Genomic DNA, 15,657 nt, shown 5'->3' on the forward strand with positions numbered 1-15,657 from the left:
TTAACAACGAAGTAGTTCGCCAAATGTTCCTTGCTTTTTTTATCTTTCATTTGTTAAATAGAAACTCTTCCTCTTAACAAAGAAATTAGTTTCTATTGTCGAGTACCCGGCTTACCATCTAAGAAAAACGGAGATGGTGGTTTTCGATGAAATAATCTTTCCTGTCGAGAGAAAGTGGTTAGGTTACAAATACGACCACACTAGCCAGGTCCGAGCTCTGTCTACTATCATGATCTTTGTCTTACTCCTATTTAGCTGTAGTCCATATGTTTTGCTTTTTTCCTCCAGACGTCTCATTATGTCTTCCATTTCTTCTTGATTTGCCACGATTATTAAAGTGTTATCTGCATATCTCAAGTTATTGATTTTTTGACCTATTACTGATATTCCGCGCTTCCATCCGTCTAGTGCCTATCGCATAATGTGTTCGCTGTAGATATTAAACAGAGTTGGTGAGATTATGCATCCCTGCCTGACACCTGCCTCAGTTCTGAAATGATCGGAATGGGTGTTGTTTATTTTTACTGTGCACTTATTATTTTCATACAGACTTCTGATTAGTTGAATTAAGTGATGGGGTGTTCCCATTTTCGCTAGTATGAACCATGGCTGCTGCCATTTTACTTTATCGAAGGCCTTTGTGTGAAACACGAAGCACATAAGCATCTTCTTCTTCTTCTTCTGGTTCCTATCCGTTTCGGATGTTGGAAATCATATTGGCAATCATGACCTTGCTCGCTGCGGCTCGAAACAGCTCCGTTGAGGTTTTCTTAAACCATGTTCTTAAATTCCGCAGCCATGATATTCTCCTTCTACCGGGTCCTCGCTTACCTTTGACTTTACCTTGCAATATAGACTGCAGCAGGGAGTAACGGTGCTGATTTCTCATAACGTGTCCCAGATATTGCAATTTTATGCGTTTGATCGTAAACACAATCTCTGGGTCCTTCTTCATTTTTTCTAGAACTTCCTTGTTCGTGATCCTTGCTGTCCATGATATTCTCAGCATTCTTCTATAAAGCCACATCTCAAATGCTTCAAGTTTTTTAATAGTGGTGTCTGTAAGCGTCCATGCCTCCGCCCCGTACAACAACACAGAGAAAACATAGCATCTCAAATTTCTCATTTTTGTATCCAGGGATATGTTGTGACTTTTGAAGATGGCGCTTATTTTGTTAAAGACCGTTCTTGCCTTTCCTATGCGGCACTTTATTTCCTGTACATTGCTCCACTGTTCGTTTATAATAGTTCCCAGGTAGCAATACTGTTTTACTCGCTCTATCTGCGTCCCATTAATGTATAGATGAGCCCCATTTATATTCTCCTTGCTGACAATCATTTGTTTGGTTTTGTGGGTATTAATGTTTAGTCCGTACTGTTGACTGTACTCGTTTATTCTGTCCATTAGCCTCTGAAGTCCCTCTAAACTATCTGCTATCACCATGGTGTCGTCGGCATATCTAACATTGTTTACTCTTTCACCATTTAGAAGGATGCCTTCGTCTATTCCGTAAAGAGCCTCGTTAAGCATAAGCATACATACGCATAGGAGTATTGAATTCTACAGTGACATATGGAGCAGAAAATTGGATATTAAATAAAAGACATCAGAGCAGAATTCAGGAAGCAGAGATGAAATACCTCAGAAGAACGATCGGAGTAAAAAGAACTGATAGAATCAGCAATGAAGAAATAAGAGAAAGAGTCAAAATCAAACCGATACTTGACTCAATCAGGGGAAAAAATTTGCATAGTTCGGACATCTACCCCCGATGGACAATAATAGACAAGAAAAAAGAGTGTGGGATGCCAAACTAATAGGGAAGAACAGAAAAGAAAGACCCTTTAAAGAATAGAACATTGACATCTCGCAGATACTGCAAAGTAAGGGTAAGATTTAGCAGGAAGCAACACAGATGGTATCCAATAGGAAGGAATGGAGAAAGTTCATTAAGAGCTAGGACACCTCAGAAGATTGTAGAATATTGTAATTTATTAAATTGTATTATAAACGGCCCAACACCGAAAGGTACAAATGGGTCTACCGATTAAGTAAAGTAAAGTATATGGAAAAAAGAGTGTATGAATGCAAAAGCAGACGGTACGGAGAAATGTCAGCAGCATAAGGCATTTATGTGTACCTTTGATTTGCAATCAGTGTTACAAATACCTTCAAGTGACGTAAGCTCTATGTATTAAAGTTTCAAATTATGCATGTATAATTTCACCATTTATGAGATACGTGAACCAAATGATGACTTTTGCTATGGATGGATAGAGTTGCAAGGAAAAAGAGGCAGTTCAAAAATAAGAAGTTGCTTGCTTAACTATATAAACCAAATAAAACCTGAAATAAAGCAGCCCTGTTTGTATTCTGATACCTGTGGCAGACAAAACCGCAACCAAAATGTTGCAGAACTATTTTTATATTTGGACCAAACTTCAAACCTAGAAATCATAGAACACAAGTTCCTCGAAAGTGGCCACACCTTTATGGAGGTGGACAGGATGCACAGTGCTATAGAAAAGGCAAAGACATAAGTTCCTGTTTATACCATTCAGGACTGGTTTAATATTTTTAAAATGGCCTAGATCAAGACGTGTCTGAAACAAAAAAAGTACGGGCTATAATGTTTGTCAGATGAATTTTTCAGATTTCAAAGATCTTACAGATTTATCAACAAAGTTAAAAAAACAGGAACAAAAATACAATACAGAAGGAAGCACAATAAATTGGCTCAAAATCTATAGTCGGTTCACAATTTGTTGATAGCTCACTACAAGTTTAACCCTAATTAGAAAACTGAAATACAGAGAGGATAGGTAATACGATATAATAGTAAAAACCAACCTAAAACTGACGGTTTAAGACGTTTTCGACTAACCCACCTTATATCTGAAGGAATACAATACCAATCCTATTACGGGGGTATTTTGAATGGTTAGAGATGAACGACCAGTGTCGTAGAGTATATGATTGAAACATTTATTTGAACTAAATAAATATATTTTTTAAATTGTACTTATGTAAATTGTATTTTTTAATAAAACTTATTTATTTTATTCAAAAATAAAAAGTTTCTTGCCATTTGTAAAAGATACATTTATTTAATTAAGGAAAAAGGCGCCAAATGTCGCCTGTCAAAATGTTCAATGTGTTTTAAATGTATCCATTATTTTCGAATCCGGAGAAAACTAATAAATATTTTTGAAAAATTTAAACGCAGAATGAAAGATTAGATTATTACTCAGGGCAGAAAGTCCCTGAAAACTTCTACAATGTTTATTTTAATATGTTATGTAACAGGGGTGAAAATAAAAGAGAAAATATAGTATAATTTTTAATTGAAAATATTGCATGCAAAAGAAACTTTTTATTTTTTCTAAAAAATATTTCATTCTGCCTTTAAATTTTTCAAAAATGCTTTTTAGTTTTCTCAGGATTTAAAAAAAAAGGATACATTTAAAACACATTGAACATTTTGACAGGCGACATTTTGCGCCTTTTTCCTTTAATACCTTACGATTACAACTACTATTACTTACCTTATATAATTACGATTAGAAAACTATTCAAATTCAAAATAAATAGGATCAACTTCGGAATCCGAGTCATCTTGAGAGTTAATAATTAGGTTAATAATCTCTACGGTCGCATCAATTATGTTATCAAGATCCCACATTTTTTGTTCTTCTTCTATTACATGTCTTACTGCATCTTTCCAGTTTTGTTTTGTAATATGTGATAAAGATTCGTATAACAATTCACGTACAGCTTGTATTTTATATGATAATGAGTTCAATTGGATTTATTTCGCAGTGGTAGGGTGGAAGTCTAAAGACTGTGATGTTTCGCCTTTCCGCCATTTTGTCAACTACGTATTTCTTGAACTTAGATTTGTGTTGCCGAGCAATTTTTAAAAGTTCTGTTTTTACCATTCCATCTTCGTAAGGCATATACTTATTCCGCAGCCAGTCAAGAATATCCTGTTTCTTCCACGCATTCGTTAGAAGTCTTTCTACTAGTCGTGAATGATAAGGTGCATTATCTAATACTATAATTAAATTTGGTGGTATGTGTTTAATCATTTGCTCAAAATACTCTTCGAAAACATCAGCTGTCATCTCCTCGTGATAGTCTTTTGTGCTTTTGGAATGAAATTCCAACTAACCATGCTTAACAAATCCTTTTTCACTGCCAATGTGAGAAATTATTAATCTACTGCCTTTACCAGAAGGTGGGGAGATACCAGTAGACCAACCTTCCATAAAGGCTTGCCTGGAGCTTAATATATTTTTATCTGACCAAATTTTTTTTAGAGTATGACCTTAGTTTACCCACGTTTCATCCTGGTAGAAGATGGGCCTTTCTTCAGCCCGGAATTTTCGTATGAATCTTAGATAATTTCTTCTCCAACATCATCTTCTCCTCCCGGTCAATCAAAAGTGATTTTCGGTCTGATTTCTCCCACCGAAAATTTAATTCTTTTAAAACTTGCCACAATTTAGTTCGTCCGATATGAGGCAAATCCGGGTCGTCTCTAACTTCTTGTAAAATTTTGTTTAGGTTTGGTATTTCTTTTTTGAAAAAAAATCCATGAATTTTCCTTCGAATACCATTTTTGGCAAATTCATCAATTTCAATAGGCTTTTTCCCTCTCTTTAAGTGTTAGTTTGTGTTTGGGTTAGCTATACCGTGTTTTTTTTTCTTTCTGATAGGAACCTATATAAAGTTGACTCTCCTACGCCAGTCATGTTGGCACAACTTTCGACTATGTTGCGAACAGTGTTTGTGGGATTCTGAGAAACCAGAGCATCGTGAACATTTAGTACAATAGTCTTCTCTCTTGGTGAATAGACAGACTTACTGACTGAACGCAACAGTACCGGTGTAAAACTTGATGATGAAGCCATCACAAACAATCCAACAAAACGAGCACGAGCGAAAGGTACGTATATGTTCGTAGGTATATGGAATAAAAAATCACTCACGCACTGCATATAATTCGCAAAAGAAATATTCTAGAATATTCGGAAATACCGACGAGCCGTAAATTACATGCGATCAAAAACGTACTAAACAAAAAAATTGTTTTCGTTCGTAATAACTTCACCCTTTCAAGTTAAGTTTCGAATATAATTATATTATTAAAAATCTGGGGAATTCCATCTTAATTATCTTGCAACGAATAGTACCTTCGGATATGAATTCCAGGTTTTCTAGTAAAGTGATTAAACGCGAAGATTAGTATTGAAATATCCAAAGAGATAAGGTATTCTTATTTACAAAATTGTTAATGGTTAAATTCTTATTTTTATTAATATAATATAATAACCAACATTAGTCGTGAAAGTTTTAATTGTTTTTTTGCTAAATATATTAGTATTAAAATATTATCAATATTATATATAACAGTATTAAAACATTATATTATTATTTAATGAATAAACACCTTAGGAACGCCTATGATTTACGACCACTTTATGAGTTTAAGGCATATTTCGTGCTCTCAACAATTTGTGAACGAAGAATAGTGTCTAAAATATGAAAAAAGTAAACCAGGAATAATTCAATATATGTGTGATCATACTTCAGAGTTGAAAGTAATTCAAGTATTTGGTAAAGCTCTTCCAAACTCGTTTGAAGAAATAACACTTCAAAATTTATATTCAAAAATAATTCCAATGACAGGAAAGCAAAAAACTAGCCAGCTGCAACTGTGCCGTAAAGGGGATATCACGAATAGAATTTCACGATTGGTACAAATTTTTGCCAACATCGAAATCAGCTGTAGACGAAGTTCCTTCCTCAACCAACAGTGATGAAAATATTGAAGACTGAAGGAATCTGTTAATATGTGCTATAAAATTTCTGCGAAAATAATCCCATCAGTCCCATATTTCTTTTGTTTTTTAGCATCCCTTAATAATACCGTTTTTTAGCATCCCACAATAATAATATTATTGTGAGCAGAATATGTGTTGCCAAAATATATCAACCTTTAAACTTTAATTTTTTTTACATAATAATTATAAGAAATTAATAATTTAGTTTTAATGAGACAGTAAACATTAAAAGTTAATTTTCTCGGAATAAACAATTACGAACTTTTGCAGAAAGGCCACGATATGATACTAATTTTTTACTTAAATCGCTTTGGAATATAATTAGAATCGATAGTTTAACTACGCGTACACTTCAAACGGTAAGCTAAATTTTGTATCAAACAATTTGAGTAAAAAAATGAGAAAAATATAAAGTTTTTTCTTTTTCATGCTATCTCACGGCAGCTATACATTTTAGAAAAATTTGGTAAAATTAAAAAATATTTAAAATTAAATTTACTATCAGAAAATTGATTGCAAATTGAAATAAGAATAATTATTATTACAAAATTATCAAAAACTGTTTAAAAAAGAATAAAAATAAAAAAAAATTTGCAATTTCGTATACTCATCAAAAATCAAAACTTTTCTTAGCAATTTTTTATTTCTATTGTTCTCAAATTTCACCTGAATTTTACCAAACTTTTCAGATGGAGTAGTACTTACTTTGTTTAAATCATAATCTTCCATACTGAATGGATTCTCAATTCTTCTTATTAACAGAATCCTTCCTGATAATTTCTTGGATGGTTTATAGAAGAATCCTGCTTCTATTCGTTGAATCAAAGATTTTGCGGATATTAAAATTTTTAATCGATCTGTTCCTGTTGCTTTTGAAATTAATTCACTCGAACTCTGTAGTTTTTTTTCCAAACTCTTCTCATTACTCAAACATGTTATTATCTGAAAAGAATATATTAGTACATGCATTTAAGGTAATTCCATACAGAAGTATATATCTGAATGACAAAAATATAAATAAATAAGTTCAATGTAAATATTCAACTAAAAATCAATAGAACGATATAACAGTTATTTCAGTATTTCTACTTCGTCAGCCGTTCGAGCAGATTCCGATTTAAACCAAAAAGTCTAAATATAATGTCTCCAAAATCTTCACACCTTCAGTGGTGGCACCTCTGTTCAGTAGTGGCTCCTCTGTGCTTGAACCGTGAATCTCGTGAATTTTAATTAATTTTATTTAATTTTATTTAATTTTGTTTAATTTTATTTAATTTTATTGAATTTTATTTTAATTTTATTTAATTTTATTTAATTTTATTTAATTTTATTTAATTTTATTTAATTTTATTTAATTTTATTTAATTTTATTTAATTTTATTTAATTTTATTTAATTTTATTTAATTTAGTTTAATTTTATTTAATTTTATTTAATTTTATTTAATTTTATTTAATTTTATTTAATTTTATTTAATTTTATTAAATTTTATTTAATTTTATTTAATATTATTTAATTTTATTTAATTTTATTTAATTTTATCTAATTTTATTTAATTTTGCTTAATTTTGTTTAATTTTATTTTATTTATTTTAATTTAATTTTATTTTATTTTAATTAATTTTGTTTAATTTTATTTATTTTTATTTAATTTTATATAGTTTGATTAAATTTTTATATTTTTTTTAATTTTTTTATTATTGTTTATATTTTTTTATAATTTTTTATAACTTTTTTATAATTTTTATGTATTTTTTTAATTTTATAAAATTTTTTACAATTTTTCAGATATATTTTTTAATTTTTTAATATCTTTTTTATGTTTTTTGAATTTTTTATAATTTAATTTAATTATATACTTTTTAATCAATTTTATTTAATTTTATTTAATTTTATTTAATTTTATTTAATTTTATTTAATTTTATTTAATTTTATTTAATTTTATTTAATTTTATTTAATTTTATTTAATTTTATTTAATTTTATTTAATTTTATTTAATTTTATTTAATTTTATTTAATTTTATTTAATTTTATTTAATTTTATTTAATTTTATTTAATTTTGTTTAATTTTATTTAATTTTATTTAATTTTATTTAATTTTATTTAATTTTATTTAATTTTATTAAATTTTATTTAATTTTATTTAATTTTATTTAATTTTATTTAATTTTATTTAATTTTAGTTAATTTTATTTAATTGTATGAACTTTTATTTAATTCTATTTATTCATACAAATGTTTCAAAAAAAATAATTGCAAAATCTATGCAGTCTTTCTTGAGTTGTTACAAAAAAATGTATTGTAATAAATTATAATGAGTGCATATATGGATGTAAATTACGGTATACCGCAAGGCTACTACATTTGTCTAGGTTTTTCGACCCACGCTAAAAATAATTTCCAGCCCGTGCAAAACATCATACCGAGCGCTAAGAAGTAATCACTTCAATAAGATTAAAGTCCGAGCATGTAATTAAAATTTTTTATTTTTATAAATATTAAAATAAAATATTGGACAAAAGTATAATAAATCTTACCTCTTTTTGTTCTACTTGAGGAAACGTCATACAAAAATTCTCCAAAATAGCTTCCCTAGAATTCTCAATCGAATTTCCTTTCGTCATATGCGTAACTTTGAGTATTTCATGGACCACTGATGGCGAACCATCAATATATACTATTTCGACTTGGTCACCGGCACTCTCTAGCTGTATTCCAATTTCTGTCCCTAGAGCACATCCGTATGAGTATCCACATAAATAGTAGGGTCCTTTAGGTTGTATTTCTTTAATTTTTTTGATAAAGTACATCCCAAAATCGTTCATAGTATTCATCGCACTCTCACTTGTACACTGAAGGCCATATACTGTAGCATTTAATCTACTTCCTAGTGGTTTTAACATATTAACATGGCCTTCGATTGGATGAATTACAAAAACATTTGTGCTCGAATTTTTGTAATCACGTAATTTTACTAAAGGATCATCGGCTACAAGATATGTATTTGCTTCAACTTGTACACCAAAAGAAATATCTTCTGTTTTACTAGAATCTGAAGCAACTAGGGCATTTAATGTGAGTTCTCGAATTTCTTCTGGACTTATATCTATATTAAAGTTTCGATATAGAGTTTGTTTAATTTCTGTTACCATAAGAGAATCCAGACCAAGCTGTGACAAAGTCATGGACTTATCGATTGTGTCTAAAAATAAAATTATATGTCATTTAAATTAAGTTCATATTAAAAGGTGCTTTACAATTTAATTTAAGTTTAACTAATTTAATTATACTTAACAAAAAGTTATCAAACGGTATACAGAACTACTACACACATAGAACAAGCGGGGCGGGCAGTAGCTAATGAGCCGTTCATCAGCTCAAAGCCAGGGTTAGCGCCAAAAATGTTACTTTTCCCGAGTGACGCTTCTTCAAACACCAGCACATTGCCTAGCGACGAGACTCTAAGTTTCTACCGTGCAATCAACACATTCCAATAAAAGTGGAAGTAAGTGGTAAGTGAGCTTTCACGAATTGATAACATTGAATGAGTTACGCCACCTAGTTTTGTTATTTTCAATCAACGGCTCATTTTATTCATAATCACATGTTGCGTTTTTTCGTTATTACTCTAATCATTAAACCAGCGATTTTAATACGTTTTACCTAGACAACGCTTATATTTGCTGATATAACTTACCAAGATTTTTTATTCCTAAAATGTGAGCTACTGCTTCTACTGGTGTTTTGGTCTTTTGTTTGCCTATTTGGTCATCTCTCTCGCTAATTACCACGCTAGATCCTATTACGTACTTGTCTACCATAAACCTTTCCAAGGTATCTAAACACGAATCTAAATTTTGAGGTAAGATGTCATGAAATACCTATTAAAAAATATGAATATATTATTTACAGATGATATCTATAGTATAAATATAGTTACTGTATATTATAGTTACTACTATTTTATCACTTTTACCCCCGGACTATCCGCTAATACCCCCCTCGTAGGGGGTAAAAAAGTAAAAAAATCGATTTAATAAAAATCAGTACGCCGCAAAAAATAAATTTAAATAAAAAATGTAGCTGAGATAATTTTAAACAAAAATGTTAATTAGCACTTTTTGTGTAGAATAAACCGTTCTCTCAGAAACAACGCTTGAAGCGACCGTCAATTTTAGTTACCGATCGTCAGTTGCCAGCGCGAAATCAATGTTCAATATTTATATCAATTTATATCAGCTCGACGGTAAAAATTCGATATATTTTGATCCAAGTGTCGTATCAACAAAAATAGCGTAACTGTTCAACAAAAATGCAACTCGTAAACAGTTCAGCTTTTGTATGCAGTTTCCCTGTTTTGCCGAGAATAAACTCAGATTTTATAAAGTGGTATAAATAAATAAATAAATAAACGCCTTTTGCCTTTTCTTTAGGATTCTCGCGAGATCAAGGTAGGTTTATGAAATATGGATAACTGATGTTTATTTTTACGTCTAATAACTTTTAAATTTAAAATCCTAATAAATTGATTTTGCTCTGTTTCTGTTGTAAATTCAATATGACTATAGAGTGAATTAATATACCATAAAAATTGATCAAGGTGCCTTTTAGTTCCTGTAAAACATACCAGTACATCGTCTACGTATCTTCACCAATATAAAAACTGTTTGAATACGGGATGTTTTGAAATCTTTGTCTCTAGATGTTCCATAAAAATATCTGAGAGCAATGAGCTTAAAGGATTACCCATTATAAGTCCTGCACTGTTATTTGTATATGTTTGAATTATTAAATTCAAAGTAGTCCTGGTTTATGCAAATTTCGAAAAGATGTAAAATTTGGCCACTGCGCAAAAACTTACATTGGTCAAACTGGTAGAAATTTTAACAAACGTATAGCAGAACATAAAAGGGCTTTCAATAATAGGAAAACAGACTCTACGTACGCACTTCACCTTCTAGATCATAATCATTCTTTTAATGGCAAATTTAAAATTCTTCACATCCAAAATAAAGGCCTTAAGCTATCTTTATTAAAATCTATGGAAATGAACAAATTAAAAAACACAGACATAATTCTGAATGAATAACTGAGTCAAACAGTTCTCCCTTCCTTAACCTGTTGCGTTAAAGACTATAAATTGTAAAGACATCCAAAAATAGATCACTTGAGAAAATCACTCTGCCGAAACAGCTGTAATTTTGTGTACACCATACATTTTGTACAATGGTAAAATTTTATAAGGCAATGCTTTAAGATCACCACGGCTGAAATTCGCTTAGTCCAGGGCCATCACACTACAGGAGCGTACATCATTATGAAGGAGGCTACAACATAAACAATCAACAAAATCTACAACGTCAACTACATAGTGAAGACCCAACAAGAGGAGAAGTGTGAAATGCAATCCTAAAACTCAAAGATAATAAAGCCCCAGGAATCGGTGAACTGTTCGAAAATGTAAAGAAAAGGTGGTGATCAACTTACTGCAGCAATCAGTAAACTAATAATATTTATATAACAGAATGAATTGTACCAGAAAAGTGTCTATAGGGACTAATATGGCCGTTGCCTAAAAGGATGATCAACTGGAGTGTAAGAACTATAGAGGCATTACTCTGTTAGCATCTGCGTATAAAATCTTCGGCAATGTATTATTTGAAAGACTCAAACGTTTTACAAAGGATATTGCTGGTCAATGTCAATGCGGATTTACCACTGGAAAGTCAACTACACTATTCAAGCACATGAGCAGATTCTAGACGTCACTAGAATATACCATAGATACACACCATCTCTTAGTTGACTTCAAAGCATCCTATAATATTGTGAAAAGAACTGCATTGTATAATGGAATGATAGACTTTGAGATCCCACCCAAGTTAGTTAAGTTGACCCAACTAACAATGCAAAATGTAAGCTCATGGACCTTATCTCAAAATGATGAAATACTTCTTAGTATTTTTGGGAAAGAAACTCTTTGGAAAAGATTTTTGGAGCTGTGAATAAAAATGGGCTATGACGTTGAAGATACAACTTTGAACTATATCAGTTATACACCGATTCAGGCATTGTGAAATTCGTTAAAGTGCAGAGACTTAGATGAGCTGGACACATTGCTAGGATGTCAGATCACGAAAACACGAAGAGATTAATATTTTTAAAACCAGAGGGCACAAGAAATAGAGGATGACCACGAAGAAGATATATTGACGATGTGGAAGATGACCTACAGATTCTAAGGGTCAGAAGATGGAGGGAAGTTGCCAGGAATCGACAGGAGTGGCGACTTCTTTGTGAGCAGGACAAGATTCGCAACAGATTGTCGAGTTACTTATGATGACGATGACATTATTGTTAATCTCACTATAGATATATGGATAGATAAGGTCAATGTGGTATTTTTGATCGTATATCTTCTTTGAACTAGCCTCTTCACCTGTAGTTAAGTTGTTCTTACTTAAAATATAAGTCACGTCACCGCTTTAAAGGTAAAGAGAAGACCTAAGGAACATCGTCCACCTTTTCGGTACGAATCATTTAATCAGCATAACTACATAATTTATGTAGACTTAGATATTACTGTGTGAAGATATGAAATAAATTACCAGAAAGCCTTGCCTCGCAGAAGGCTTATGCTGGCAAATAAAGCCTATTTCGCGAGGGCCACATATTCAAATCGAGAGACGTACACCGGAAAACAAAACTCCGGGCCTATAAAACAATAATCAGGCTCATAGTAAGTTATGGTTGTGAAACAGAATTGGTGACACAGAAATCTGCTAATGCATTGGACGTATTTGAAAGAAAAATATTACGTAAGATACTAGGCCAAATAAGTGAAAACAACAACTGGCGAATTAGGTATAATAGAGAACCAACTCTAGCACAATACACTAAACTGCAAAGATTACGGTGGGCACGACACGTGGTCCGCATGCATGAGAATAGAATCCCCAGAAAATTACTAAATGCAAGAATGCAGGGAAAATAACCTGTTGGAAGACCTAAAAAGAGATGAGAAGACGAAGTCGATGAGGATGCCAGAAACTGTCTGGGAACGCGTTTATGGAAAAGAACAGCGATAAATCGAAATTATTGGAGAAGCCTGTTGAAGGAGGCCAAGGCTCGATTTGGGCTGTAGTGCCATTGGATGGAGGGACTTCTGCAGGCACAATCCGCAGATTTATTACTGTATATTAGGTTAAGATTTGTAAAATTCTTTTTACCATTTAATAATCTGTACGGGCGCCAACAGCTTGTATTCAAAAGAACTTTCTAGACAAAAGCTTCTAAAGTCGACAAAGAATTATAACAATAAAACTATCATTAGTAATTTCCAAATTATCGATTTGAGTCATTCAAAAAATCTTAACAGAAAGGAAAGTTCAAAAATAACTTTCTCAGATAGTTTTACCAATAAAAGGAGAGTTGAAGGTAATGTAAATACATATAACAGATCCTTTATATACGTCGAGGGTCAGGGGGGCGACTTCTTGATTTTAAGAAACCGTTATGAGCCGAGTGTGATTCAAGGGGGCGAGTTGACATGAGTTAGAATCCAGCATTGGGTGAGCTGCAAGCTCTTGTTTGCACTAGCTGCACTTCAGAAAGTTTAATACAGTCGAAGTATTATTACCTTTATTCAGTTTGTGTCAATATTGCATCACCGACCAGTTAATTAGTTTTTTTTGCACATAAATTCAAGACGACTAAATCTCGTAACTCAGCTGTTGTAAGTAAGTTATCGGCATCCAAAATACGTTGTGGTAATTGTTTAAATAGACTTGGTAAAACGTCGAAACTTTCTTTTGTCCCAGTTTTCTGGGTGGTCCTTCAAAAAAGTATAGAAAAGTTAACCTATTTCTCTAAGGACCAAACTTGTTCCCCAAGGGAAAAACAAAATAAAACAAAATACCTAATATGCTTAGGAAAAAGTACAGTTAACGTAACAAGGTTAAATATTGGAAAATATGAATTTGAAAAGGTAGAACACTTTAAATATCTTAATGAATTTGATTGAAGCACAGTAATCAATGAAAAAATTTTGGTAGGAAACAGAATTTACTGAACATACAACAACTTTCTTAAAGATAATAAACTTACTTAAAATACTAAACAGCAGCAATCACTTATAGTCCTGAAGTAATGTGCCGGACACAGAAAGATGAAGAAATATTGAGGATATTAGAGAGAAAAACCATTGATGAATGAATTTTGAAAACTAAAGAACCATGAAGTAAGACAACTTTTGAAAGGAGACGACATCGTCAGATTTATTAAGGTACAAAGACTTAAATGGATGTGACAGCTAAAAGGGAGAAATCCAGAAGCACTTATCAAAAAAGTCACTAAGTGGGGACCAGTACCAGGCAGACCACGAGGAAGATATAATTGCGAACCTTAATTAGATGGAAGTTAGATATTGGAAAATCATAAACAAAAACAGGAAAGAATAAAGAAATATTGTAGAAGACTCCAAGTTACACAACCAATTGTAAAAATAAAATGTTAATGCGGACTGATCTCCGGTGACAAATAAATCGAAAGAGAACTAAGAGGGCGGCAATCACTCCATTAGAAGTGTAAATGCCATGAAGATATCCGCAGATTAATATACATTCTATTTACTAATACGGATGCCAACTTTTCAAATGCTGCACAGACCAATTCTGTTTGACATTTTTCTTCATAGTTTAATTTTCATGGTCATATTTTATGATTAGCTTTATTTCCTTTTACTTATAAAAAATCCACCGATTGTATATTAAATAGAATCAAAAATCGACAAATTGCTTAAAATCCAACAACTCAATTTAACTTTAGAATCTAATAAAAAGCTACAAGCAAGTAAAATGTATCAAAACGTAATCACCTGAACTTAACTTACCCTTTCTTCAATTCCCATTTTTTGTAAAATTCCGACCTCGCCTATAGGCCCCCACTGAATAGCCACAGCGGGTAGCTCTTCTCTTCTACGTTTCTCACATAACATTTCCATCGCCGAATTAGCCATTCCGTAGTTAATTTGTCCAATATTTCCTCTTCCCGTAGCAATGGACGAAAATACTACAAAGTAGTTTAAATCCGGGCAAAGTTTTCTGCTGCTTTTGTCAATATTTTGGGCCGATAAGATTTTAGCCTTAAATACTTCATAAAATGTTTCTTTAGTTTGGTTCAAGAAAAATTGGTCCCTCAATACCAAGGCAGAATGGAAAATACCTACAAAATAATAAAAATTCTATTAGCAAATACAGTGTAATCCGACGAAAATTTGACCGCCCCAAAACCTCAGAAACCAAGGGTTTCTTAAAAAATTAATACACCTCAATTTGTATTGGGAGGGGAACGAATTTTCATGCAAATTTCATGCCCTCAATGTAACCCCTACTGCCCTGCATCAACCCTTAGTTTTTTTAAATAGCAAGTGTTGTCGAGTGGTACATCATTTGATAGCTTTTTTTTTCTCTACACAACGCTCTAATTCTTAACGCTCACAAAAAAAATCCAAAGGCAAAAGATGCGGTGATCTGGCCGGCCACACTATTGGACACCTTCTATCAATCCAACGCCATGGAAAACATTAATTAAAAAATTGTGTTACGCGTATATCATACTGTGGAAATGTTCCGTCCTGTAGGAAAGTCAGCTCATCCTCTAAAAGATAATTATTAGATTCCAATGTGTCAGTAATCAGTGGATCAATAATTACTTATGACAAATTTAAATAGGTTATTCTATCTACTTTGGGCTTTGTGTTGGTAATGTTAACTGTAGCTTTAAACTTATTAGTTATATGTTTATCGTA

The 15,657-nt window shown here is 31.8% G+C and overlaps 1 protein-coding gene across 1 annotated transcript in view; it reads right to left on the reverse strand.

Annotated features, from left to right (window-relative positions):
- LOC140433979 (fatty acid synthase-like) overlaps window positions 1–15,657 on the reverse strand; it is an 84,313-nt gene that overhangs the window by 1,051 nt on the left and 67,605 nt on the right. Inside the window, 4 exon segments of the mRNA XM_072521949.1 lie at window positions 6,553–6,789; window positions 8,387–9,051; window positions 9,547–9,730; window positions 14,740–15,071. Coding sequence (XP_072378050.1) covers window positions 6,553–6,789; window positions 8,387–9,051; window positions 9,547–9,730; window positions 14,740–15,071 — 1,418 coding nt within the window.

This window comes from Diabrotica undecimpunctata, chromosome 2, assembly GCF_040954645.1.
Source record: "Diabrotica undecimpunctata isolate CICGRU chromosome 2, icDiaUnde3, whole genome shotgun sequence".
Classification (NCBI taxonomy): domain Eukaryota; kingdom Metazoa; phylum Arthropoda; class Insecta; order Coleoptera; family Chrysomelidae; genus Diabrotica; species Diabrotica undecimpunctata.